The following is a 24,868-nucleotide window of genomic DNA, read 5'->3' as shown; positions in this document are numbered from 1 at the left end:
CCAATGGCCCCGTGGGACCCGCCGGTGCACCAGCAGGGGCCATGGATTGAAACAGCATACATCGCATTAAAAAATGCGGCCAGATCCGTCCCTGGAGTCGGGAAAGCCGGGTACTGCTGTGCAGATGTCTGTTGAACATCAGAATCCCTTGGCGCCGGTGAAAAGTGAAGACTACCTTGAGTGACCTCATAGACTGAAGGCGCCGGTGACAACCCCGGACTCTCCGGCTGAGGCGTGACAGTAGGACTCATCTCCCACGTCTTCTGGCACCGCGACGAACGAGACCTCGAACGAATCCTCGATCGGCTCCGCTCCGAACGGCGCCGAGAGTCATGATGACACCGCTTCTTATGTTTTTTAGGAGAAGCATGGGAGGAAACCTTCTTGTGATTCTTCTTCTTTGCCTCGGCCAAGAAGAGCTGCGCCTCGCGTTCTTTCAGAGCTTTCGGATTCATGCTCTGGCACGAAGAACAACCTTCCACATCATGTTCAGGACTTAAACACCAAATACAGTCCGAATAGGGGTCGGTCACTGACATCTGACCCCCGCATTCCCTACGCGGCTTAAAACCGGACTTCTTCGGAGGCGACATTGTAACTTCGAGAAATCGTTACAGTTACCAACGGGCCAGGAAGAAAAACCATTGGCGTCGAAGCACAGAAAAAGGAAAAACTGACGTCAGTACGCCGACGAGGACCTCTTATTGGCACGTTGACGTCAGGCGGAGTCACGCGGAGCCATGCCATTATGACGTCCTCGAAGACGTAGACAGCTAGGAAGAAGACTTTCCGTCGGATGCTGGCGCAAGGATCGAATTCATAAGGTGAGGAATCCACAGGTAGTTGTATCCATCAGAAATGTAGCGTCAATCGAAAACAAGGACGCACAGGATTCTATATACCATTATGACCTGCGCTGGTCCTGAAGTGGACGTAAAAGCTAAGTCAGCGGAACTAATTTGCCAAGTCTAAGAAGTCCCCAGAACAGCCCTACTGTGGCATAATGTACCCTGCAGCAAATGCCATAATGTGCGTGTTTTCATATGGCCACCTAATCAGACTTATCTCAAGTGCATAGAATTGTAATAAGATTAAAATAAGAGGCAACCATTCAAAGATAGTATCTGATCTTACAGAGTATCTTTCCTTACCTGAAAGCTTATGACCCAAACATGGTCACAAGCAGCAGCTACACGCGTGCCTGGCCCAGGAAGATAAGTCTTCCAAACACCATCTGCAGTTGGAATGACTACCACAGCACTACTGTTGAGCCCTATTCATCCCAAGCTATAGTGCTTTACGTACTACAGTGGACCCAATTAAGTCACCCACAGCAATAGCGTTTGTAAATTCTAAGATGGTTTCTGACCTCATACCCTCAACCTTAGTTAATAAAGGGAAGCCTCCCAATGAAACATGGACGCCCACAGCAGCTATGTGTCCGAGGCGCGTAAGTCGGGATCCTCAAAATACTCTGTCCATTGGTGAAAACCCTTATGCAATTTGGTGTTGAGCCCGCAAAATCCAGATCGGTGGGATGCTTATGGAAGGCCCAAATTATAAGAAGGCTGCAAAAACTGCAACTGCAGAACTTAGCCCAACTGAAATTCGCAGCAACAGAAGACCATACCGCTGGAATGGAACAGAGGTAAGCACAATTGCAGGGAGTGATGCAAATGACCAAAAGTCAATGAAATGCCATAATTAGAGAAACAAATACAAAATTAAACGGTTCTAGTACTGTAACGCGCAAAACAGTAGGACAGCAAAGACAGACATCAGTAAAAATCAACTGAAGGTAATGCAGAAATGCCCTTCCTACAGCTAGAGCAAACAGCAAAACAATTAGCTGAGCCCGAGCAATACATTAAGAAGAGGTGGACGCTAAAAATGAAATTATACCCAGGTTGGCCAGCTTACCCCATAACTTACGAGAATCCTATTCTGCCTTGCAGAAAAAAGGAAAGGCATGCGGCCTCCATGCTGAAACATAAGACTCCAAAATTAGGACTACATAAAACTGCTTAAAAACCACAAATAAACAACTGCTTGCTAGCACAACAAGCTTTCATTCCTTGCTTGCTTCAGAGCTCACTATCAGCATTATTGTTAGCATAGTTAAGTTTCTAAGTTCATGTTTAAAAATAATTACTTTTAACAAATGACTCTGACTGCAGAGATATGATCTGATGTACCAAGGTGAAACGCTTCCCCATATTAAAGAAGTGAACTTTTTGAATTGTCAAAAGACTTTCTCAGATTTGTACATGATGTTTGTACATACCTGTAGCACACTGCTGGACACACCTACACCACCCAGTTTGTCTGCCAACTGTGCCTTACACAAGACAGACTGTTCAGAGTTAAACGCACCCCTACCTTATCACTCAGGCCATCAACTGCCTACCCACCAGGCGCAGAGGGGAGCTGCGTTGAGGCCATGATCAACATAAAAGAGGGACCCCTATGTCGTAGGAGAAGGACCAGCTGAGGCGCTACACATGGAGGACTGCTGCCGAATGAGGAGACACTGGGGAGACAGGAGAGAAGCTTCCTCCAACAGAGGACAATGAGCCAAAGACAAAGGGAAACCGGGAAGATGACGTTGGAGTGGACGGAGAGAGAGACCACTCTTGGAACACTGCCTTTAATTCCAGCGAACCCCAAGCAGTCGTGAATCCCTGAAGCCACAACCTAGGAGGTCTGTGGTGACAGGACTTGCCTGGTTCCAGAGTGTGGGCTTGTTTAAAGGTAGTAGGCTGGGGTACAAGGGGCGTGCTGAGCCACGTACACAATTGGATAACACTGTATCTTGAGCAAACGGGGGCATCAAAAAGACTCTTGATCTTGTGTAGTGTTTTCTTATGTACTGTTCTGTGCTTATGTTTGAAGGCCACTACTCCACCTCCTGAGGGGTGACAAAGATGACAAGATGGTGGTGATGCATAGCAAGAACACAGTTCAAGAAGTTCCAGGAAACCAAGGAAGAAAACAAAATGTTATGTTCTATTTTGTTTGGACATTTTCACAATATAGTGACTGTAGATTTTCAATAAAGACCTTATACTTTCCAACTATAACCCTGCATGTGTCCTTCGGACTACTGGGTATTAGACGACAATTCGAAACTTTTTTTGTGGCTCCGCTCATGTACAGCTCTTAGAGCCAAACCAGACCAGGATCAGCTCTGACTCAGCTCGCCCTTTTCATTTGTTGGTTCGCCCACCACTACATTATGTGCACTGAGCTTTAAGTGGGACATGTGGGTTTTATTGGGCAAGAAGTTGGATGTGTGTATCTTGATGGTGCATGGAATGTTTGCAAGCAAAGGGGGTGTGTATCACTTTCATACTGTAGACTACACAAAATGTATACAATATTATGAAAGCTGGGTATGGCACTCACTGGTATAGGGTTTATGTTGCGTTCCAGTCCTTTAATTCATTGGAAAGAGAGGATGCAGTTCAGTAGAACAAGGTGCAACGGTGCAAATCAATGTGTCATATATTTTTCTGCAGAGAGAAGTTAGGGTACATCAGCTTTTATAGATCAAGGACCCCAATATAGAATATGCATGTCCCCTACTAGAAACCGGAATCCTTGCTGGCAGCCAGGAGTGAAAGATACACACTGCTCAACAATATGAGCCTAGCTAGTGCCCGAGTTATCTGGGAAGATTGAGAATCAGTTGTAGACTGGGGAACACACAAGAATGAACTGTGCAATCCTGCACCAATAGGTCACATCCTTCTACATGGGAAATCTAGGATCCCTGTTCGAAAAGAGGCTGAAAATAGCCTAAATTCGTGTTTTCTTTGTTTAACCAAATCACTTGCTGGTGAAACGGAAAGTTTTTTTTTTTTTTTATGCATGACCATACAGTGCCCTGCCCCGCTGCAGGAAGTGGATTTACGCTAGTTGAAATATAAAAACAACATGCTCGTAGTGACCTTGAGGGAGAGGAGTACAGTGTCGTTACGTGGACAGCTGGACTCTCTATTTTCTGTGTTGCCAAATGCATGCATTGGAAGGGACCGCAGCACAAGACTGCGGGGCTATCTGGGATCCGGAGGAGATGAGCGTAGCAGCGAGTATCTTGGCGGCAGACTGAAAGCCCCTGAACAAATGGAAACGCAGATTAGGGAACCTTTTCATTCAGCAGGGCAAGGTAAAGATGTCATTCCCGAGTCGAGATCCACTGGCCCCGGAGGTGGACAATTGGCTGGTGTCACTGAACCTCCAGGACGCCTATTTCTACCTGCAAGTCATCTATGCCTCCAAACAATGCAGAATATTTTGTTCTTTTAGCAAAAATGTGTCCCCACTCTCACTGACCCTGCCTCCACATTATTCAGGTTCAGTTTCCATAATTTTATTTTTTGCCCTTCTACCCCTGCGCAACAGTTACATTTCAAGAATATGAAGTATGGTCATTAGGCAAAAAAAGCCCCCTCCTTCATTCCCCAAGTGTCGACACACAACACTATATTGCAGCTCCTAGTTTCTGGGTCCTAATCGTTTTAAAAGCATCTCAGAAAGCCTGTTTTTTCTTCTTCAGTCGCGGGCAAAATTGTGCCTGCTGCAGGAAACACACATGACCACAAGCACTACTGCACCTCACTTAGTCCAATCAACGAAGGTGCTGCAGGTCTGCTATCAGCCAGTGGCGAGAAGGGAAAATAAAAATGAAAGCAGATGGATGTTAACACGTAAAGGCCAGGCTCCTTCCACTCACCATGACATAGGAGTATAACGAACAAACGTCTAAGTTGTAGCATCAAAATATATATATTTGTTATTTTATTTATTGATTTTTAAGAGGCTGAATAAAACAGCAAATATAATTGGTAGTGTGGCAGAAACCAAGGTGAGTATGAGACTCTTATAATGATTAAGACTCATCTACAGCTGAAATAGACAGTGTCAATGGTACAAAAACAGAAAATTTACAAGATTCTGAAATAAAAAGATCTATCCGATTTTGTACATTCCGTCATCAGACACCACTTTTCAAAGTGTGAACTAAACCTACAATAACTAAAGTCAGGCAAATGATGAAAACAGTTTAACCTTGATGAGGTATTAACATATAACCTTTTCAAGCACAACAGATATAAATATATTTATAAAGAACAAGTACCCTTAAAGAGGGTAAACGCCTTCCAAAAAGAAGTCTTGAATGCAAATGCCCAAGCACCGAACAACTCCTAAAGAGTCAATAATATTAATTATTCTATACAATAGACTGAATACAATCTATAGAGAGATATGTCTCAATGAGGACCCATGATAGAATGACATGAGCTATAAAAAAGAAAAGAATAATGATGCTCAAAAAACATGTCGACATCTTACAAATGTCTACACCAAACTGTAGAAAATCCATCAAATTGGGATGGCTATCTAATATAAAACCTTTAAGACCAAAATAAGGAAAGTCTGAAAGCCCCAAAGAAAAGTCTTGCTGGCTTCTATAGTATCCAATCTAATAAAAGGAGAAAAACTGAAGTAGATATACACCAGCATTAGTATAGATCAGCAGCTATGTTGTTTAACAGTACAAAAAAGACTTATTAAACAGACACCCTTCATGCTGTAGAATCCTTATAAAGAAACCTCCATGAACAGAGATTAAACAATATACTGACACTCCCAATGAGCTGTTAATATTTCAAGTTCCCTATGAGGGATACTAGTATAATTCAATAATCTCACAAGTGAGAAAAACTAACTCTCTGCCGAGTGATCAACTCTGTACCCTCAAATGTAGGTATAATAGCCCACAAGTTAAGGAATCCCAACTGTATGTGTATATATATATATATATATATATATATATATATATATATATATATATATATATATATATATATAAATACATGCTCACCAACATACAAGCAAATACTCAAATACTCCACTTAGAGTATGGTATATACCATAAAGGTAACAACTCTTAAGCACAAACCTTTCATCAGATTAAAGTAAGCAATATCACCTTTATATCAGGTGTATTAAAAGTGATAACCCTCTCAGAAGCTGTTATTGACAAATCTGAAGCAGTAAATCATCACTTTACACCAAGTAATGACGATAAGGAAAGTAACCGTGAACATCAGGGCATAAAAAAGCCCCGTAGGCTTCCAGGGCACTATACACCTCAATAACAATTTAAGGAAAAATAGCACCTGCCAAAAGTAGAAACACCCAGCGGGTGCCACCATTAGGTTGTAATAGATATTTAAGTGAAAAGCCTCACGGCCCTGGTGAAGCATAGCACTTCTGTGGAATAAGTAAGAACAAATAATACCTTAGTAGACAGTACAGGAGTTATGACCTAGGCCAAAAGGTAGAGAGGAACCAAGCTAATTTGCTGCTCCACCCCCTGCTGAAAGCGCCTTAAAGCAGAGTCTGCCTATGCACCAAATAAATGGGCACCATCAAACGGCGTGTCAAGCAATGTGACTTGGACTGGTTCTGAGACACCGAGGTTCGTAACAAGGCACGGTGAAGTAGTGTAAATGAGAAAGCCATAGCTTGACCCACAGTGTCAGAGGTATCCATGCCACAGCGAATGATTAGTTTAGCTGCCTGCTGGCCATCTTGAATCATAGGCGTAAGAGGGCTCTTGATTTCTTCTAGAATCGTAGGCAGGATGTTCGCTAATGAGTCCTATAAAGAATGAGGGAAATATCCAAGAACATAAGTTGTATTCACAAAGCGTAGAGCAGAACTTGTGAAAGAAAAAAACATGCCTGCCACACACGTCGAGACTCCTGGACTCTATCAGATGGGACATGTGGCAGAGACTCTATATCATGAGAGGCCAAAGCGGCTTCTGTGTCACCAAGCTTCGATGAGTAGGATGTCCTATTAGACAAGCCGAATCACCAGGAGCAGGTTGGTACCTGGGAAATATAGCTTGGTCAACAAGTGTATCAGGCTTAGCCAAAGTCCCTAACTAAACATCATGTAGAGCTTCGCTGTAAGGAAGCAATGGTTCAACCCCTGTTTGGCTTTGATGGAGGACATCAAGGGGATCTGAAGCTAATTCAATTGAAGGAAGAGTGTGATCCAACACCACTGCAACCCTTTCCAGCATGTCTGCAAAAGAGGAGCTCGCCTCCATAGCAAGTCCAGGGGGTGACAGTACGCCTGTGGCTGGAGAAGAATCCAAGCCAAAAGCAGCAGCTAGGTCTGTTAACCAGTTGTCCTCTCTAAGAGGTTCCAACTCCTCTACCACCTCTCCACCATCTCCCTCAGTAGGATAAACATGAGGGGATTCTTGTGTAGGAAAATCAGGGATAACAGACATGAGGCGCTGTTCCCGATGTTGACTGGCATTGAGAAGTTGATTCTTCGATGTCGATTTCAACTTCAAACGGAGAGAGGGATTCAACTTCGATCGGCACCTCCAGCAGAGTTGCCGAAGTCAGCTGATTTGATACCGGCGCCAAAGGTGGGTACCCTGAAGAGTTGTGCACCGGCGCCATAATGCAGTGGCGGCCGGCAGCTTTGGGAGGGGGGTGGGCGGAGCACACAAACACACAAACACACACACACACAGACTCATTCTTTCACACACATACACGCACGCACGCTCATCCATTAACAACACTCATTCCATTCAAACATGCACGCACGCACCAAACATTCATTTTACAAGATCACACACATTAATTCTTTCACACACACACGCACGCACTCACATCCATTAACAACACTCATAACACTCAAACATGCACGCGCGCACCAAACATTCAATGTAAAACATAACACACATACATACATACATCCACACACACACACACACACTTACCTTTAGCCTCCAGGTCCCAGGAGGGTTGGGACTGCTGCCTTCCCTCATTGGCTGACCTTAGGTCAGCCAATGAGGGAAGGCAGCAGTCCCAGCCTCGTCACAGAGTGGGATGGGGTCAGTGAGACTGCTGACCCCACCCCACTCTGTGACGAAGCGTCACTGATTGACACTCTCCCTGGGCACTTCAGGGCTTAAACCTGAAGCGCCCAGGGAGAGTGTCAATGGGTGACGCTTTCCTCGTCACCCAGGGGAGGGCCTCGAGGCACCTTTGCTGGGCCCAGGAGGTCACGGCCATAGGGGTTGTGATCTCCTCAGCCCAGCAAAGTTCAGCTCGGGCAGCCAGGAGTCTGCGCAAATCGCACATGGCTCACTCCCGGCTGCCTGACCTGAACATGAAGAGTGTCTGTCAGGCTGACCCTTGTTCAGCCTGACAGACACTCTTCATGGGGTGGGGGGGTGTGGGGGGGGTGTGGGGGGGCGTGGCCCCTCCGCCCTAAAGGACGGGACGCCACTGCCATAATGGCTTAGTCAAATGATGCTGAAGGCTTAACTGAAGCCGAGGGCACAATCAAGGCACTTCACACCTCTTTGGGACCCACAGGTGACCCAGAGGGAGGGGATTCAACAAAGACAGCTTAAAGGGAAGGGTAATATTCACACATCTGGTCTAGAGTCACCCCATCCCCTGGAAAGGGAGGGAGACACCGGGCAGACTCCGACCTGATTTCCTCGACCAAGGAACAGTAGGTCATATGCGGTGAAGTTGGCAACTGTTATGACTTCGACTGCTTGCGTCGAGGCTTTCCTCCTGCAGACCTGCCAACTCACACGGTGGCACAGTGTGTCACACAATATTGGCTCACTTCACACGGTCTCCCGGTGAAGAGCCAATTCACATGATATAATCAAAAATGGGATATTTCTTGCACAAATGAGCAAATTTTTTTGATTTGTGCAGGAAAAAGCACGACTGTCGGCCGCAGGGTCACACAGCTGCATTTGAAATGCGAATATACACATTCAGCACCACCGCCCACCTTATGGAGGCAGTGCACGCGCCACTGCATCAGAGAACCAGAGTCTGGGTGGGTCGCTCCATGCCTCAGTGTAAAGGCAGCAGCTGAGCGCCAACAACGACAGCAAGTTATGGATCAGGAATATACACTTGCCTAATGCTGTCCCTCCTTGCCTCACCCACTGTCCTGAGTCAGACCAATGATCTGTGTCCTCCCCTCCTAAAGTTCTCCTGCCCCAGCATAGTATGCAGCACCCCTCTAGTCAGAGGAGGAGCGTGTGTTGTATGCTGCAGCAGCACTAGAGTGAACTTTCCTTTGAGTGTGACGCTGGTAAAGTAAGTCTAACTTCTTATTTCAAAAAAGTATAGTAACTGTAAATGTTTTTATGTACAGTCCAATGGCCTCGGCCGCGGAGCCTGTCACTGAGCAGCAGCGCGCCTTTAAACTAAATAATACGTTCACACGCGCCACATGCAGCAGGTGCTGGTAGCTCTGGTACAAAACATGTGGATGACTTGTTTTTTGCCACACCCACTCTGTCCCGAGTCGGACCAATGTTATGACCTGCATCCTCCCCCCTCCCCAGGTTCACCCACCCGCCATGGCATAATGGTGCAACAGCACGCCTGTAGTCAAAGGAGGAGGGTGTCGTGGACTGCAGCACTCTGACAAGGGCTCTCATGATGGCAAGTCTAACTTAAATGATTAAAAAAAAAAAAAAGTGACTCATGTAAAAAAATTCCATAATTTAATTGCGAATCTAATGCCCACGAGCCGCGGAACCTGTCACTGAGCCGCAGTGCACTTTTTAACCTGAATAACACGCACATGTGTGTCTGGCAGTGGTCGAAGTGGGGGGTATCTTTCGACAGGTCCCAGAGTACTGTGGGGGTCATTCTAACTCTGGCGGGCGGCGGAGGCCGCCCGCCAGAGTTCCCCCCTCCGAAATACCGCACCGCGGTCAGTAGACCGCGGAGGGTATTCTAAGTTTTCCCCTGGGCTGGCGGGCGGTCGCCAAAAGACCGCCCGCCAGCCCAGGGAAAAACTCCCTTCCCACGAGGATGCCGGCTCGTAATCGAGCCGGTGGAGTGGGAAGGTGCGACGGGTGCTGTTGCACCCGTCGCGTATTTCACTGTCTGCCAAGCAGACAGTGAAATACTTGTAGGGGCCCTCTTACGGGGGCCCCTGCAGTGCCCATGCCAGTGGCATGGGCACTGCAGGGGCCCCCAGGGGTCCCGCGACCCCCCCTACCGCCATCCGGTTCCCGGCGGGCGGACCGCCGGGAACTGGATGGCGGTAGGGGGGGTCGGAATCCCCTCGGCGGCGCAGCTAGCTGCGCCACCTTGGAGGATTCCAAAGGGCGGCGGTACACTGGCGGGAGACCGCCAGTGTTGCCGGTCCGACCGCGGCTTTACCGCCGCGGTCGGAATGCCCTTGGGAGCACCGCCGGCCTGTCGGCGGTGCTCCCGCCGACCCTGGCCCCGGCGGTCTTAGACCGCCGGGGTCAGAATGACCCCCTGTGTGTAAACAGATAACAGTCCCGGACAGAATTCTGCAAGTTGAAATCCTTCAGCTGATTTGTCAGGCAGGGAATCAGTCTCCTGTGCTGTGAAACTGAGGGAGGGGTAGACAGATTAACATCCCATCTTGCCAAGGTGCCTCCTTTCCTGAATAAAATCAAATGTAAATTTGCACAACTGGTCAATTTGCAAATCTAAAGGGTACTGGGAAGCCGGTATTGTCTTTAATTGATTAAATCACTTGAAACGTTGACACAGGTTTAGTTTTTTGTTTTTTTTGCGGTATTGTAATGGTGCTGCCAGCTAAGATATGAAGTGTATGCTTTTAAAAGACAGTTACAAAAAAATTGTACCATGTACATTCTGGATATTATTAAAGTCTATATTTCAAAAGTACAATTTCATCTTAAACCTATTTCCACATTTTTTAGCAGTATCTCTTAAATTGTGAGTAATGCAAGTTTATAATACTTAATTACATGTTCACAGTGCTTTCTGTCGCATAATAGACTGGCACCTTGCAGCACTATTAGCAACACAAAAGGATGATGGACAGAGTGCTGAACAATGCAAACAATCACCCCCAGTCACAGATCTGGGTTTAATCCATCGTTCTTTTGCTCACCACACCACCCCAGTATGGACCCATCCATATGCAAATCAGTCTTGACCCTGTTCCTCATGGTAACAGTCCAGCCGAGCTGCCAGGCCAGGTCCTCCCTGGACCAGAAACAAGCATCCTGGGACCAGTTTCAGGTATCACCCTTCATCAGCCAGGCTAGCTTGAATCCAGTGGCACACTGAGCATAGGACCCATGTTTAGGCATACCCTTCCCTCTTAGGGCAACTTTAGCGACACAAAAGGATGATGGACGGAGTGCTGAACAATGTAAACACTCACCCCCAGTCAAAGATCTGGGTTTAATCCATTGTTCTTTTGCTCACCATGCCACCCCAGTTTGGACCCAGCCACATGCAAATCAGTCTTGACCCTGTTCCTCATGGGAACAGTCCAGCCCAAACTACCAGGCCAGATATTGCCTTGTGTGCCCTAAGTGGCTAAGGTATGCCCAGATGTGGGCCCCTTGCCTGTTGCGCCACTGGATTCAAGCTAGTCTGGCTGATGAAGGGTGATACCCTGAAACCGGTCCTAGGATGCTTGAAACCTGTCCAGGGAGGACCTAGCTTGGCAGTTCGGGGTGGATGGCTCCCATAGGGAGCAGGGTCAAGACTGATTTGCATATGACTGGGTCCGAACTGGGATGACGTGGCAAGCAACATAACGGTGGATTAAACCCATATCTGTGACTGGGGGTGAGTGTTTGAAAATTTTATTTTGTGATATTATCTTGTAGCACTAAACAAACACAAGTCTTCTCCACTGTATCAATCAGGATTCAATTCTGTGGCTGTCTGGTGCAGTGCATTAACTAATATAGGTTTAATAATGTCTGATAGTGCATTTCTTGCTGATTAAAAAAACTTGCATTTAATTGTCATTAAAGCTGTTTTTAGAGTGGCGTGGCCAAGATGGCGGCGTGAGCGGACGCGTTGGTCCGAGCTCCGCCGCCTGGGCCCTGAAATTGCTTTGTGGGTGCGGGGCTGGCCGGCCGGTGGTGCCCCGCCGTAACTCCTGGGACCGAAGGGGCATTGTGGGCTCTGTGTGAGCCCGAAGAGCGAGAGGTCAGTGCGGCCGGTAGCGTGGAGCCGGGAGCTCCGCATCAGCGCCTGCGGATGGAGGGCACAGAGGGCCGAGGTTTATACCGCGTTGTGAGCCCCGGGCCCGACGGACTGCTGGCTGGGCGCCGGGGTGCGTTGGCGCCCCTGGAGGGAGCTGTGCCCACGCGGAGAGGGGCGGCCGCGTTGGAGGCCCGGTAGAGGCCTGGAGCCGGGGCCCTGGTGACGGCCGCGGCATCCTTGCTGGTCCCTTCCGGGGGAACCCCAGAGAGGAAAGAGAGCAGATCTGAGGGCTTGGCGGTCAACTGGAGCAGGTGCGGAGGTCCCTGAGAGGTGCAGTGGATCAGTGCTGCAGATCAGCGGTGCAAGCGGCCCGTGGGGGCCTTACCCAAAGCAGAGGTGAGCGGTGCTGGGAAGAGGCCCATGGACTGTCCTGCAACGGATGGCTGCTGACCTCGGTGAGGGTCTGAGGCCCGGAAGACGTGGCCTACGGTGACACTGCAAAGAGGCCAGACTGAGATATTTGAGCACCTGCAGTCAGTGGGCAGAGGGGATGGTGGTCTCCAAGCCTAAGAGGGACCAGACGGTGCGAGATATGCTGACTGGGGGGGCGCCAGGTGCCAGGCGGGGCCCCGGAGGAGCTGCCAGCCACGAGGACTCCAGAGACAAAGAGGGAGGTGACAGAGGACGAGGCAGCTCCAGTTACTAAGGGCTTTCTTACCTCCTTGTTCGAATCGCTCCGGGGCGACCTCCAGGAACTCCGCAAAGACATATCTCATGAGGTGAAGGAGTTGAGAGTTGAGCTTTCATCCTTGGGTGAGCGGATGACGCAGATCGAGGATGGTGAAATTGCCCGCGGCGAGGAGGTGGCGGATCTGTAACAGGAGGTTGTACACCTGCGGGAGCAGCAGGATCTCCTTCAGATAACGGTGGAGGACCTGGAGAATCGGTCGCGCAGACATAACATTCCGCATCAGAGGAGTGCCGTACAGGGCTGAGAAGGAGGACATTGGAGGCTTTGTGGTGGCGTTGTTTCGCTCGGTCCTTGAACTTGAGGAGTCCCGAGAGATCACCCTGGACGGAGTCCACCGCGTGGGCCGCCCTGGCGGAGCTGGGGATCGCCTGCCGGATATACTGGCATGTGTCCACAATTTTGAGCTGAAAGAAAGCATACTGCAAAAGGTGCACAATCTTCCACAGGTCCATTTTAGAGGACATCAGCTTCAACTATACCAGGACCTTTCTGTTCGGACTTTGCAAAGACGGCATGAGTTTAAACCCGTCACAGAGCACCTGCGTGCACATACGGTGTCCTACTCATGGTGCCACCCGTTCCGCCTTGTTTTCCGCTGGGAGGATCAGCTTCACCAGGTGAAGTCAATATCGGAGGCTAACCGGATCCTGGGCTTGGAGGAGGATACCCCGGTTTCGGGTTCGAAGCTGGGACCGCTTGGCAGGGATCGCCCGTGCTGGCGGGGGAAGGAAAGAAGAAAGAAACAGCAACGCCCAACTGCGTTGGAGCAGATCTCGGAGCGCCAGTCGGCAGTGAGCAGCGTGGCAGCTGGGACAAGTGCCTAAATGAAGAGTGGTGAGGGCCCACTGGTCGGCTGAGGGCCGCTTGTCACGGTCCTGTGGCTGAATGAAGAGGGTCTGGGCGGCAGAGCCGGCGGACTTGGTGGATGAACATGTGTGGTTCTACGGTCCAGTTGAGACTTTTACCTCTTAGGATGTATGTGAGAGGACTTTTTTGGTATGAGCACCCGTTGTGCATTATGGTTATACGTTTGAATGCTCCCCTGCGAGTTTGGTCACTGATGGTCCCAGAGGTTTGGCTATGTAAGTTGGAGCGGCAGAGGAGCTGCTCTGGATCCTGGCCCCTCCGTAGAACTCCTCCCCACCTGAACAACTGTTTCCCCGTGCCTTATGACGAATAGGTGTTTTAGTTTAAATGTCCGTGGGCTGAATAATCCGACCAAGCGATTAGCGATTCTGTCAGGCCTAGAGAAATCTTGGTGTCATATAGGTTTATTGCAGGAGACACATTTATTGCATAAGGACACATTCCGCATGCGCTCAAGGTGGTTTCCTAGGCAGTTTTGGTCCTCAGCAACTACAAAGCATGCAGGGGTGGCGATACTGCTTTCCAGGACCTTTTCTGGGGAGACAGTGGGGAAGATACATGAAGTACAAGGCAGATTCCTGGCCATTAGAATAAGACTTGGGGATTTCTTTTTCATTATCGCTTCTCTTTATGCTCCGAATGCCCAGCAGGAGGCCTTTCTGAGACAGGCGATCTCCCCAACACTTAGCTCACCAGATAGTGCTATTTTGTTAGGAGGAGATTTTAACTTGGTGATGGATAATGAGCTTGACCGCTCAGGCCAACACTTTGGGCAAGCGGGGGCCTTATCGGAGGCGGGGCGTCAGTGGCTGGTTGATTGTGGGTTGGAGGATGTGTGGAGAAAGTTGCATCCTACGCTCCGAGATTACTACTTTTACTCAGCGGCAACCAAGACTTACGCTCAGCTTGATCTTTTTCTGGCCTCGCAGGCATTTGCCTCCCAGGTCAGGGAGGCTACGATTGAACCCAGAGCCTTGGCCGATCATGCCCCAATTACCGTGGAGGTTACTGTGGGGGTGGGCTGGGTGGGTACTCCGAGCTGGCGCTTTAGGGATTCCCTGCTCCAGAGCAAGACAACGGTAGAGTCGCTTTGACGTGCAATTGCGTACTACCTTAGCTTTAATGATGATGGTAGCACTTCTATGGAGACAGTATGGGAGGCTCTGAAGGCAGTGGTGCGGGCGAGGTGATGGCACTGTCCGCGAGAGATAATAAGGCAAGGAAGGAGATACGGGAGGAGCTGGAGCAGAGGGTGGCTGTACTGGAGCGTTCCCACAAGTCTACTGGTGCGCATCGACTCTGGCGGGAATTAGAGAAGGTGAGGCAACAGCTGAGGAGGCTGGATTGGGATAGAGCGGAGTATGCGATAGTGAGACTTAAACATAAATTCTATGTTGGGCGAAATAGGTGCAGGAAGTTATTGGCGCACCGGTTGCGAGCGCTGCGTGCAGTGTCCGCGATAAAACTGATCCATTCTCCTTCTGGAATGGAGGCGCGTGCGAGTGATCAGATTGCAGAGGCTTTTGCGGAGTTCTACCGGGGTTTATACGCGGCCGATGAGGGAGATGACGTGGCATTGGATTCATTTTTAGAGGGCATAGCAATTACGCCACTTGGTGAGAAGGAGGTGTCCCTGTTGGACCAGCCGATAAGGTTGGAAGAGGTTATATCGGCAATTTCTCGACTAAAAGTTGGGAAGTCTCCAGTCCCTGATGGGTTTACGGCCTTATTCTATAAGAATTTCTGTGTGGAACTCGCTCCGCTTCTGGTGCGGCACTTTAACTCTTTTCGGACGTCGGGAGCCCTGACACCTAGTATGTTGGACGCTACTATTGCAGTTATACATAAACCGGGTAAAGACCCAGAGGAGTGTGCCTCATATAGGCCGATCTCGCTCCTGAATATTGATGCCAAGTTGTTCACTGGCATTCTTGCTTGCCGCCTTAATTTCTACATGCCGGGTCTTATTGATCCGGATCAATCAGGTTTTATACCAAACCGACAATGCAGCGACAATACGAAGCGGCTCCTGCACCTGTTGGATAAAATGGATCGCTCCCGTAGGGAGGCGCTTTTCCTCTCTATTGATGCTGAAAAAGCTTTTGATAGGGTTCACTGGCCCTATCTCTGTAAGGTGCCGGAGCGATTCGGACTGGGCCCCGGTTTTAGGTCCTTGTGTCCGATGCGTTTATCGGTCTCCCAGGGCGGCGGTTCGAGTTAATGGTGTGCTCTCCCTGCCCTTACCGGTTGGGCATGGGACCAGACAGGGATGCCCGCTTTCTCCCCTCTTATTTGCGCTATATATGGAGCCTCTTGCCCAGCGGTTGCGGGACAGTCCCTTGGTTTCAGGTGTGAAGTTTGGCGGAGACCACCACCTCATCACCCTCTACGTAGATGATGTGATCCTTACTTTGGCGGAGCCCGCGACCTCACTGCCAGCGCTTATGGAGATAATAGCCGAGTTTGGTCAGGTCTCGAGATTTCGGGTTAACATGCAGAAGTCTCAGGGTCTCAGTCTGTCGGTGAGACCGGATCATGAAGCAGACCTGAGAGCTAGATACCCCTTTCTTTGGTCGTCCTCGAGTCTCTCCTACATAGGAGTTGAGCTAGCGACCTCTGCTGCTAAGACCGCGAGTTTGAATTATACAACGTTAGTTTGTGAAGTACAGTGGGACTTGGAGTCGTGGGGGAGACATAAACTGTCTTGGCTGGGTAGAGTGGCGGCAGTGAAGATGACAATCTTGCCGCGCATTCTTTATGTGTTTCAGGTGCTTCTGCTGAATCCGCCTCCGCGAACGATAGCCACTCTCCAATCGGCGATTCTGAAATTTATATGGGAAGGGCGGCCAGCGCGGCTCTCGCGATGGGTTCTATACTGCCCTAAGAGTGGGGGAGGGTTGGCTCCCTTGCCTTCTGCGATACTTTCAGGCGACACAGCTGCGCTTTCTTTTGGAGTGGAATCGCTCACTGAGAAACACTGGTGCTTCATGTACCAGGCAGTAGCGGGCTCGCATATATGGAAGGAGCCTTGGCTTCGACGTCGGCACAGGGCAGCCGGACTTTATTCCTCCCCAGTCACGGGGGTAACTCTACGCATATGGGATACAGTGGCCTGCCGATCGGGGCTGACGTCTTTTCCATCCCCGATTACCCCCATAGGCGCAAACCCTGACTTCGAGCCTGGGCTTCGTCTGGAAGGTCTGAGACGCTGGTATGAGGGGGGCTGCAAAAGGGTGGGAGGTTTCTTTGATGAACAAGGGGTCTTGTCTTTTGATCAGATGAGGGAAGCATATGGCTTGACGGAGGCAGATAGACTGATGTATTATCAGATACGGCACTGGTCTTTGCTGCCGGCGAACAGAGCGTTAATAGATAGGCCTTTTACGCCATTCGAGAAATGGCTCTTGTTAAAGAAAGATGATAAAGGAGTCATCTCAGAACTTATCAGCTTTTGCAGGGGGAGCAGCGCCCGCCAATGACTAGAGGACAGTTGCAATGGGAGAGGGAGTTGGAGAGGGAATTCTCAGATGAGGAGTGGGACAGTATTTTCTACAGAATACATCACACAGCCTATAACGCAGCGGGGACGGAGATGTCATATAAAGTGGCCTCCTATTGGTATTACACTCCGGCGCGTATACACGCAAGGGACCCCGTCAAATCTGACCTCTGCTGGGGGGGGGGGGCAGAGGCACAGGTACACTTGTGCATCTGCTTTGGCATTGTCCCAAACTTCATAGCTATTGGAGGGCATTATTGATGATATTGACATAGCGTTCCATACTAAGATCCCCAGATTTCCATCATATATCTTACTGGGGCTGCCCAATCCCCTTACCTTTCCCTTGAGGTCGTTAAAAGGGAGACAGATGGCCCTGGCACTTAACGCAGCCTTACAGCTGATCATAGCTATGTGGGGTACGGATAGGGTTCCGACGTGTAACGCGTGGCTTCAGAAGCTCTGGTTTATCTTTGCCATGGAGAAACTCACACTGGCCTCGCAGCAGCGGATGGGTGACCTGGGTGAACTATGGAAGTCATTTCTGCAGATTCTATCTGCAGAATTTACGGAGTTGACATGTCCGGCTTATTTGAGAGTCCTGAGACTGACCTGAACCTCGACTAGAATGCTAGATGAAAGATTTAGAAGGGCGGCGATTTGGTGGGAGGAGGGATGGAGCGGTGGGGAGACAGGAGGATGACACAGACTCTGGAGGGGGAGCATTGTTGATGTGTTTTATTTTATTTGTTTGGTTTTCATATACGGGACTTGCAATCTGGAAGACCTTTAAACGTGCTCCGCATGCTAACTGGATTGCTAAGAAGAGACTTTTGGCGAGGCTCTTTTGAGCAAGAATTAGAGAATGTCTAGAAAGAATCTTGTCAGTAGACTTGGAGCCTCTGCAGCGGGAATATATACCATCTATTGTACTGTGATGTGCTGTATTTTGTATCTTGTATTTGCATGTTTCAGTGCTTAAAACAATAAACAGATTTGATCCATAAAGCTGTTTTTATTATATATAATTAGTTACTTGAGGGTGAAAGACCTAAAAAAGTTAGATTATTGTGTTTTGTTTTTAGCTCACCTTTTGACCACTCCCCCCCCATTGCTTGCTGGCAGCATCCCAGTTCCCATACTTTTTTTTAAATATACTTCAACCACTGGTACCTGGTACATGTGGACGACATGTCCATGTGGATTCCTAGTGTTTGACTTTGATTTTGTTATGGGGATATCACTCTGCACTGCAGAGTTTAGGGGAGCTAGCAGCCTGGGCCTGTTTTGTTGCCTTTAAGCTGTATGCTTCTGATTTTTATTTTTCTGTCACTTTTTTTGTTTTCCCTTTGCAGTCTTTGGTTTATCAGTAACTTGAAGTTTTTTAAAGCTAGAATTTTATTACTTTTCTATTTGTCACAAGCTTCTGCTGGCGTCCTTGCTGGTTTTTGTAAGGATTGTGCAGGTAATGTTTCATTGCAGCAGATCCAGAATTCGGCAGCATGCATTATACTGGGTCTGCATATTCTTGCTGTTTCTTGATGAGCTAGTACACTGGCTTTCGTTTTTAAATTAATTAAGGACCCTTGCATTATCCATTGGCTATCTCATTGGCTCATGCTTCCTTATGTTCAAGCTAACTTTCAACCTTCTACACTAGAGAGATCTGTGTGATTGCTTACAGCAACTAGATTCTTGACCCCTTGATTTAAGAGGGATTTCTTAACATTTTTATGTGCCTTTCTGTGCAATGTTGCAAACACAGGACAATTATGCTTTTAACTGTAATTATGCAATATTTCTGAGGTGGGCTTCCCTATGCAAGTTCAGTACTAGTTGGTACTATTGCCAGGTACTGATTACTTCATAAAGCCAAGTCACCAACTAAGACATATCTTAAGGAACATTACTCAAAGTAGGGTCCGGGCATGTTTATTTTGCACCAGTAATTGTTGATAATATATATTTTTCTGCTATGCAGGTCTCATGTCAAAAATGTATTAATGGATTGTTCGTTCCCATTATAGAAAAGCAGCAACTTGGATCTAAAAGCCTAGGCTAGGGTTGGACAGAGAATAGAACTGCCACTTTAGTTACCAGACAAGTATTGGCTAGCAAAAGAAACACTGCATAGCTGCTAATGTATATACTTAATTGTTAACAATAACGTAATGATTTCAAGCACAGTCAATGCACATGCAGCTATTAATAAAATACTGCAATTCTCAGAATAAACATGTCATGTTTTATGTTTCATCTCTCACAACACATTCGCGCATGAGCAGCTATGACCACTCCCGCGAATCAGCTGAAGGATCACACTGGAAAATTTTCCAAGGTTGGCAGGTCTGCTCCTGATGTCAATGGAGGATGGCGTCCATGAGAGCGACTCCTTGAACGGGTCTGCGAATAGACGTCAGTCTGAGAAGGAGACCTTGCTAGATGGGAAGATTGGGATGTCTGACATCCGCACCGCCAGAAGCTTCATTAGATGCTACCACATAGCCTTCAGCTGAAGTTGACAACAGGAGTCACACTCTTCACGTCATGGTGCTCACTCAGGCATCACATAAAAATCGAGTTGGGGTCCGTAACCAACATTTGTCATCCACAGGATTTAAAACCCAAAGACATGCAAAAAGAACACTGTTCCAGTACGACGAAAATGTCGAGGTGGGCCGCAAAGGGCCCAACTAACTGTTAGGGGACCCAAGTTCCAAATGTGGTAAGGAAGAAACTGACATCAGCATATCAGCAAGGGGGTTATTTTGACTCCGCTGACATAACATCCAGTGGACTACGGAAGTGCGCAACACCCTCTTATAATGCACAGACATGCTATGTGAAACATTTTTTCAGATCCAGGCTCGCACCTGGAGGAAGATTCTAAAGTAAAGAATCTGCGGCTAGATGTCGCTATCAGATGGAATACATTTACCTGCTCGAGAAGCACTGATGAATGATTTATGAGTGACTTATTATTCTGCCACTGACAGACAGGCTTCGCCCATAAGTGCCAGGATGCCTGATACTCATTGCAGGTGGCCATGACATGAGTACAGGCAGAAACTACCTACAGTGCAGCAAATCTTTCATTAACAGCAGAGGGTAGTACAGGACAGGAAACACCTAGGCGAAAAGCAGACCATTCATGCCTCCAGTTTTCTTACCCTATCTTTCTACTGAGGAGCAAGCAGACCTAGCTCGTTCACATCTAACAGCAAGGCTTGCTCACTTTACAGTGGAGCAGCAGGCTGAGTAGATGAAGAACGAAAATGTTCTCAAGCCACAAAGTAAAGGATCAAGTCAGCACACTAAGGAACTCCAACCTATCTCACATAACGCTGTCTTGGACATGAATTTGAACGAGGATAGTCACTGTAACTGTAATTGCATCGGGTATATGCCCAGGCACTGGGGGCCAGATGTAGCAAACTGTTTGCGAGTCGCAAACGGCGAAAATCGCCGTTTACGAGTCGCAAAAGTGTGTTTGCTATGCAGAAATGCATTTTGCGAGTCGGAACCAACTCGCAAAATGCATTTCAGAGTCGCAAATAGGAAGGGGTGTTCCCTTCCTATTTGCGAGTCGTGGTGGTATGCAACTCCATTTGTGACTGCGTACGCGGTCGCAAATGGAGTCACAGTTACCATCCACTTGGAAGTGGATGGTAACCCACTCGCAAACGAGAAGGGGTCCTTCCCTTTGTGACTGGACCCCAAATTATTTTTTCAGAGCAGGTAGTGGTCCAAGAGACCACTACCTGCCCTGAAAAAATCCGAAACAAAAGGTTTCGTTTTTTTTTTCTAAGTGCAGCTCGTTTTCCTTTAAGGAAAACGGGCTACACTTGGAAAAAAAAACCTGCTTTATTTAAAAGCAGTCACGGACATGGAGGTCTGCTGACTACAGCAGGCCTCCATACCCGTGAGTGCCCAGGGTCGCTATGGGGGCGCAAATTGCGACCGACCTCATTAATATTAATGAGGTGGGTCTTTGCGACCCCATATCGACTCGCAGAAGGTGTCTGAGACACCTTTCTGCATAGCAAATTGCGACTTGCAATTTGCGAGTCGCAGGGACTCGCAAATTGCAAGTCGCAATTTGCTACGTTGCTACATCTGGCCCTGGATTCCTCTGGGAATTTTGCACTGGTGCAGGGAGTCTTATAATTTTTATGTAAACCCTGTGTTAAGATGCCAGAACTTTTAAAAGTTCATTTGTGGGAAAACAGAAACCAGTAATTCATCCAATAAGTCATTTCTCTTGTAACTTTGTAACCTTCTAGATGAGTTACACTTGAAGCTTTAACCCCTTCTAGTTCTACTGCGCCCTGAATCATAACTAATGTGTGCCAACAAAGGGCCTGGGTATTAAAAGGAAACACACATGTAGCTTTTTTAGGGACAGCGTGAAAGAGCGCGAAATACACAAAGGCAATACAAGGAAAGCTTATGGTGTCACTTCAGAAGTAGTATCATATGCAGTATATTTCCAGGCGTGATGACTAACCACATAAAATTAATATATAATATTTAAATATAAAACATTTAAGAACTTATTTTCACTAAAGAGTTATAGAGGCAAAGAAAAAACTTATAGCCTCTTGCTAAACTTGTATGGAAATACCATGAACTGAAACTCACCTGTGCAGGTTTCTTTGGTCAAGGCGCATGGCCTCCTGGAAACACTCCTGAGCTTTAATGTTATCTTCAATTAGAAGGTTAAAGATTCCATAATCAAGCCAATGCTCAACTCTCTGTCGATCGCGAGCCAGTCTCTAAAAAAAAAAAAGGCAAATACAATTTTACAATTAACGACGAGCCTATCAAAGGACACTCCAGCAGAGTCACAAAAACAATGAACAAACAAGGCATCCAGAAACTTACTACCAGCAAAAAAGCCACAGTTTGGTCACCAACAAACGTGATAAAAAAGCTACCTGCGGCATGGCTGCTTACAACAAACTCCCAACCACAGAGAAAGTAGTCAATCACTCCTAAGCTAGAAGGAAAAGTTACTTACTTGTATTCCTAGTTCTGCATCAAGTGCATCATCACTGAAGTCATAAACATGGAATAATTCCCATGTATCTGCTGGGATCCTGGAACACTTTAACTTCAAATCTTGAGAAAATCATTTTTAGGGGGAGGTAATACCTCAGTTCTCAACTTGTAGAGTTACCTCCCAAAGAAATGACAGGCCTGCATTTTTGACTGATATTTCATGTCTGTTGAAGTTATTAAAATGTCAGAAGACCACATTGCAGCACCTGACTTTAAGGCAACCATACATTTAAATAGAAATTATTCATTAGACAACCTGCAGACAGAAAACGAAGCAAAAAAGAGGCCAGTCAGGTCAAGAGCTCACTTAGTGTAAGGAAGAATACACTGTTACTTTAAGAAGCCAGAAGCCTCCCTCCCCAGCATGCGCTGTACTGACAGTTTTCCCCACAGCCTCGGTTCTTTTTGAATGGTAGTAGAATGTTAGGTAAAAGGAAAAACAGCTGTCCCTGTATATACTATATCAAAATGAGATATAGGCTCTCATTATGAACACTGCAGTAAAGACCCAACAGTCAGGCGGTCTGGGCCGCCAAATAATGAAGCACATGAAAAACAGGCAGCCTGAAAACCAGTCACCCACAGGTCGACGGAAAGACCCGACCCGCCCATCAAATAATGAAGCACTAGACCGCTGTCAGTTCCAGGGCGGGAACCACTGCCACGCAAAGCCAGGCGGAAACTAACCAAATAAAAGGAAGCACTCACCGCAGGCTCACACAACACTCCGAAGCAGACATGGAGAGAGAGTTACAAATCATGCCAGTCCTGCTCCTTGCCACATACCTCCACGACGAGACAGCCGACGAAGACGACGACGGTAAGAACCGCATTCTACTAAACAAGGGAAGAAAGGGCACAGTTACATGTTCAATCACTCCACTTACCCTGCACCGCACCCACAACCCCTCACAACAGCACAAGCCATACACACCTGAACAAGAGATACTTAGTCAACACAAGGCCAAGGCAACCTGCCCAAAGTACACACATGTGCACAACACCCCCCCACAAAGAAACAATGAACCACCGATCCAGAATGTGCCAAAACCAAAACTGCCACACAAACTTTTATTAAGCTCCAGGAGCAACTGAATTACAACAGAAGGCCATAGCCCAAATGGCCCCAACTTGACTCCCACAAGTACAAAAGGTACTCAACCATAAAGGGGCATCAATGGGGCATCCAGGCACCTCAGGGAACAGGGGCAGGGGGTGGTGGGGGTGGGGACTTACATCTGGGGGGGCTTGGGTTTACGTTTGGGAGGTGGAGGGGGCTTGGGTCTGGCCTTTGAAGGTGGTGGAATGGCCTTGGCTGGGGTGCAGCAGATGTACCTAGGCCAGCACGGGATCTCTTGCTCACAGGGGAGGTAGCACAGGAATGGGAAGGGCGGACAGGGGCGGGCTGTGATGTGGGAGGAGTGGACAGGGCAAGGAGGTGGGAACGTTTAGGGATGAGACTGGGTGGGCCAGTGGGTTCGAATAGGTCAACACAGGATAGGAAAAGTTTTTTAGTGGCAGTCTGGGTGGACCTGGAGGAAGGTGTGGGAGTGGAGGTAGAGGAAGTGGTCATGACATGTGTAGGTGTATGTGACATGGATGCAGGTGACTGTACAGTATGCTGAGGTGTGGTGGATGTGTGTTGGGTAGGTGTCTGGGAATGTTTGAGTGTCTTGGGAGGGGGGTGGACACAGTGGGACAAGACAGGCTGCCAGTGTAAATGGATGTTGTCTGGGTGTCTGCAAGTTTGGTGAGTATGCTGCAAGTGTTACTCAAAGTCGTTGTGGTGAGTGCAGGTGTGGTGTCTGGGGTGCATGACTGGAAGTCTGATGTTGTGGTGACTGCCAGAATGGGGTCAGCAACAGTGAATGAGGGTGCAGTGCTTGTGAGTGTGCATGTAGAGGTGACCGACAGGGAGGTGGAAGAGGTAGACACGCTGGGGGAAGTGTATGTTGGTGTGTGTGCCTTTGTATGTTGGCTGTGTGTATGCCTGTGGTGGGAAGTGTGGTGCTTGTATTTTTCAGTGTGCTTCTTGTGTTTTGAGGTGTGTGCATGGCTGTCAGAATGTGTGCTTGGGACAGGTGAAGGGAGTGGGGTGTTGGAAGGGGTAAAGGTGGTTGGAGGGGGGAACGGAATGACCAGGGACACCGGCTGCCGTCAAAGAGGAGGCCAAAGCCTGAAAAGATCTCTGTAGGCCAGACACGGCACCGTGAATGCCATCCAGGTATGCATTGGTCTGCTGCACCTGGGATGCTAGCCCCTGGATGGCATTAACGATGGTTGTCTGCCCTACAAAGATGGTCCTCAGGAGGTCAATAGCCTCCTCTGTAAGGGCAGCAGGGCTGACTGAGGCAGGCGATGAGGTGCTAGGGGCGAAGGAGATGTCCACCCTTCTGGGTGAGTAGGCACGGGCAACTGGGTGGGGAGCAACTGGGAGGGTGGTGATGGTATGGGGGTGGAGGAAGATGATACAGAATGGGTGGGCCCACTAGGGTCCGCCACCCCCAGGGAGCTCCCATCAGAGGAAGTATGACAGTCACTACCTTCAGTGGTAGTTGCCTCCCCATGGTACTCCCCTCGCCCTCTAACCCACTGGTCCCCTTGGCGTCGATCGACTCTGCCTCCGTGGAACTGTGGCATGCTGCATCCCCACTTGCC

General features: G+C 48.3%; 1 protein-coding gene across 3 annotated transcripts in view; it reads right to left on the bottom strand.

Annotated features, from left to right (window-relative positions):
* CFAP70 (cilia and flagella associated protein 70) overlaps window positions 1-24,868 on the bottom strand; it is a 947,035-nt gene that overhangs the window by 409,485 nt on the left and 512,682 nt on the right. For all 3 annotated transcript variants that reach the window (XM_069210675.1, XM_069210677.1, XM_069210678.1), the window contains one exon: window positions 21,791-21,924. In XM_069210675.1, coding sequence (XP_069066776.1) covers window positions 21,791-21,924 — 134 coding nt within the window. The remainder of the gene's footprint in view (window positions 1-21,790; window positions 21,925-24,868) is intronic.

The sequence above is a fragment of the Pleurodeles waltl genome, chromosome 10 (assembly GCF_031143425.1).
Source record: "Pleurodeles waltl isolate 20211129_DDA chromosome 10, aPleWal1.hap1.20221129, whole genome shotgun sequence".
NCBI classification, from domain to species: domain Eukaryota; kingdom Metazoa; phylum Chordata; class Amphibia; order Caudata; family Salamandridae; genus Pleurodeles; species Pleurodeles waltl.
The sequence above is the reverse complement of the archived record's forward strand: the minus strand, read 5'-3'. Positions and strand labels throughout refer to the sequence as shown.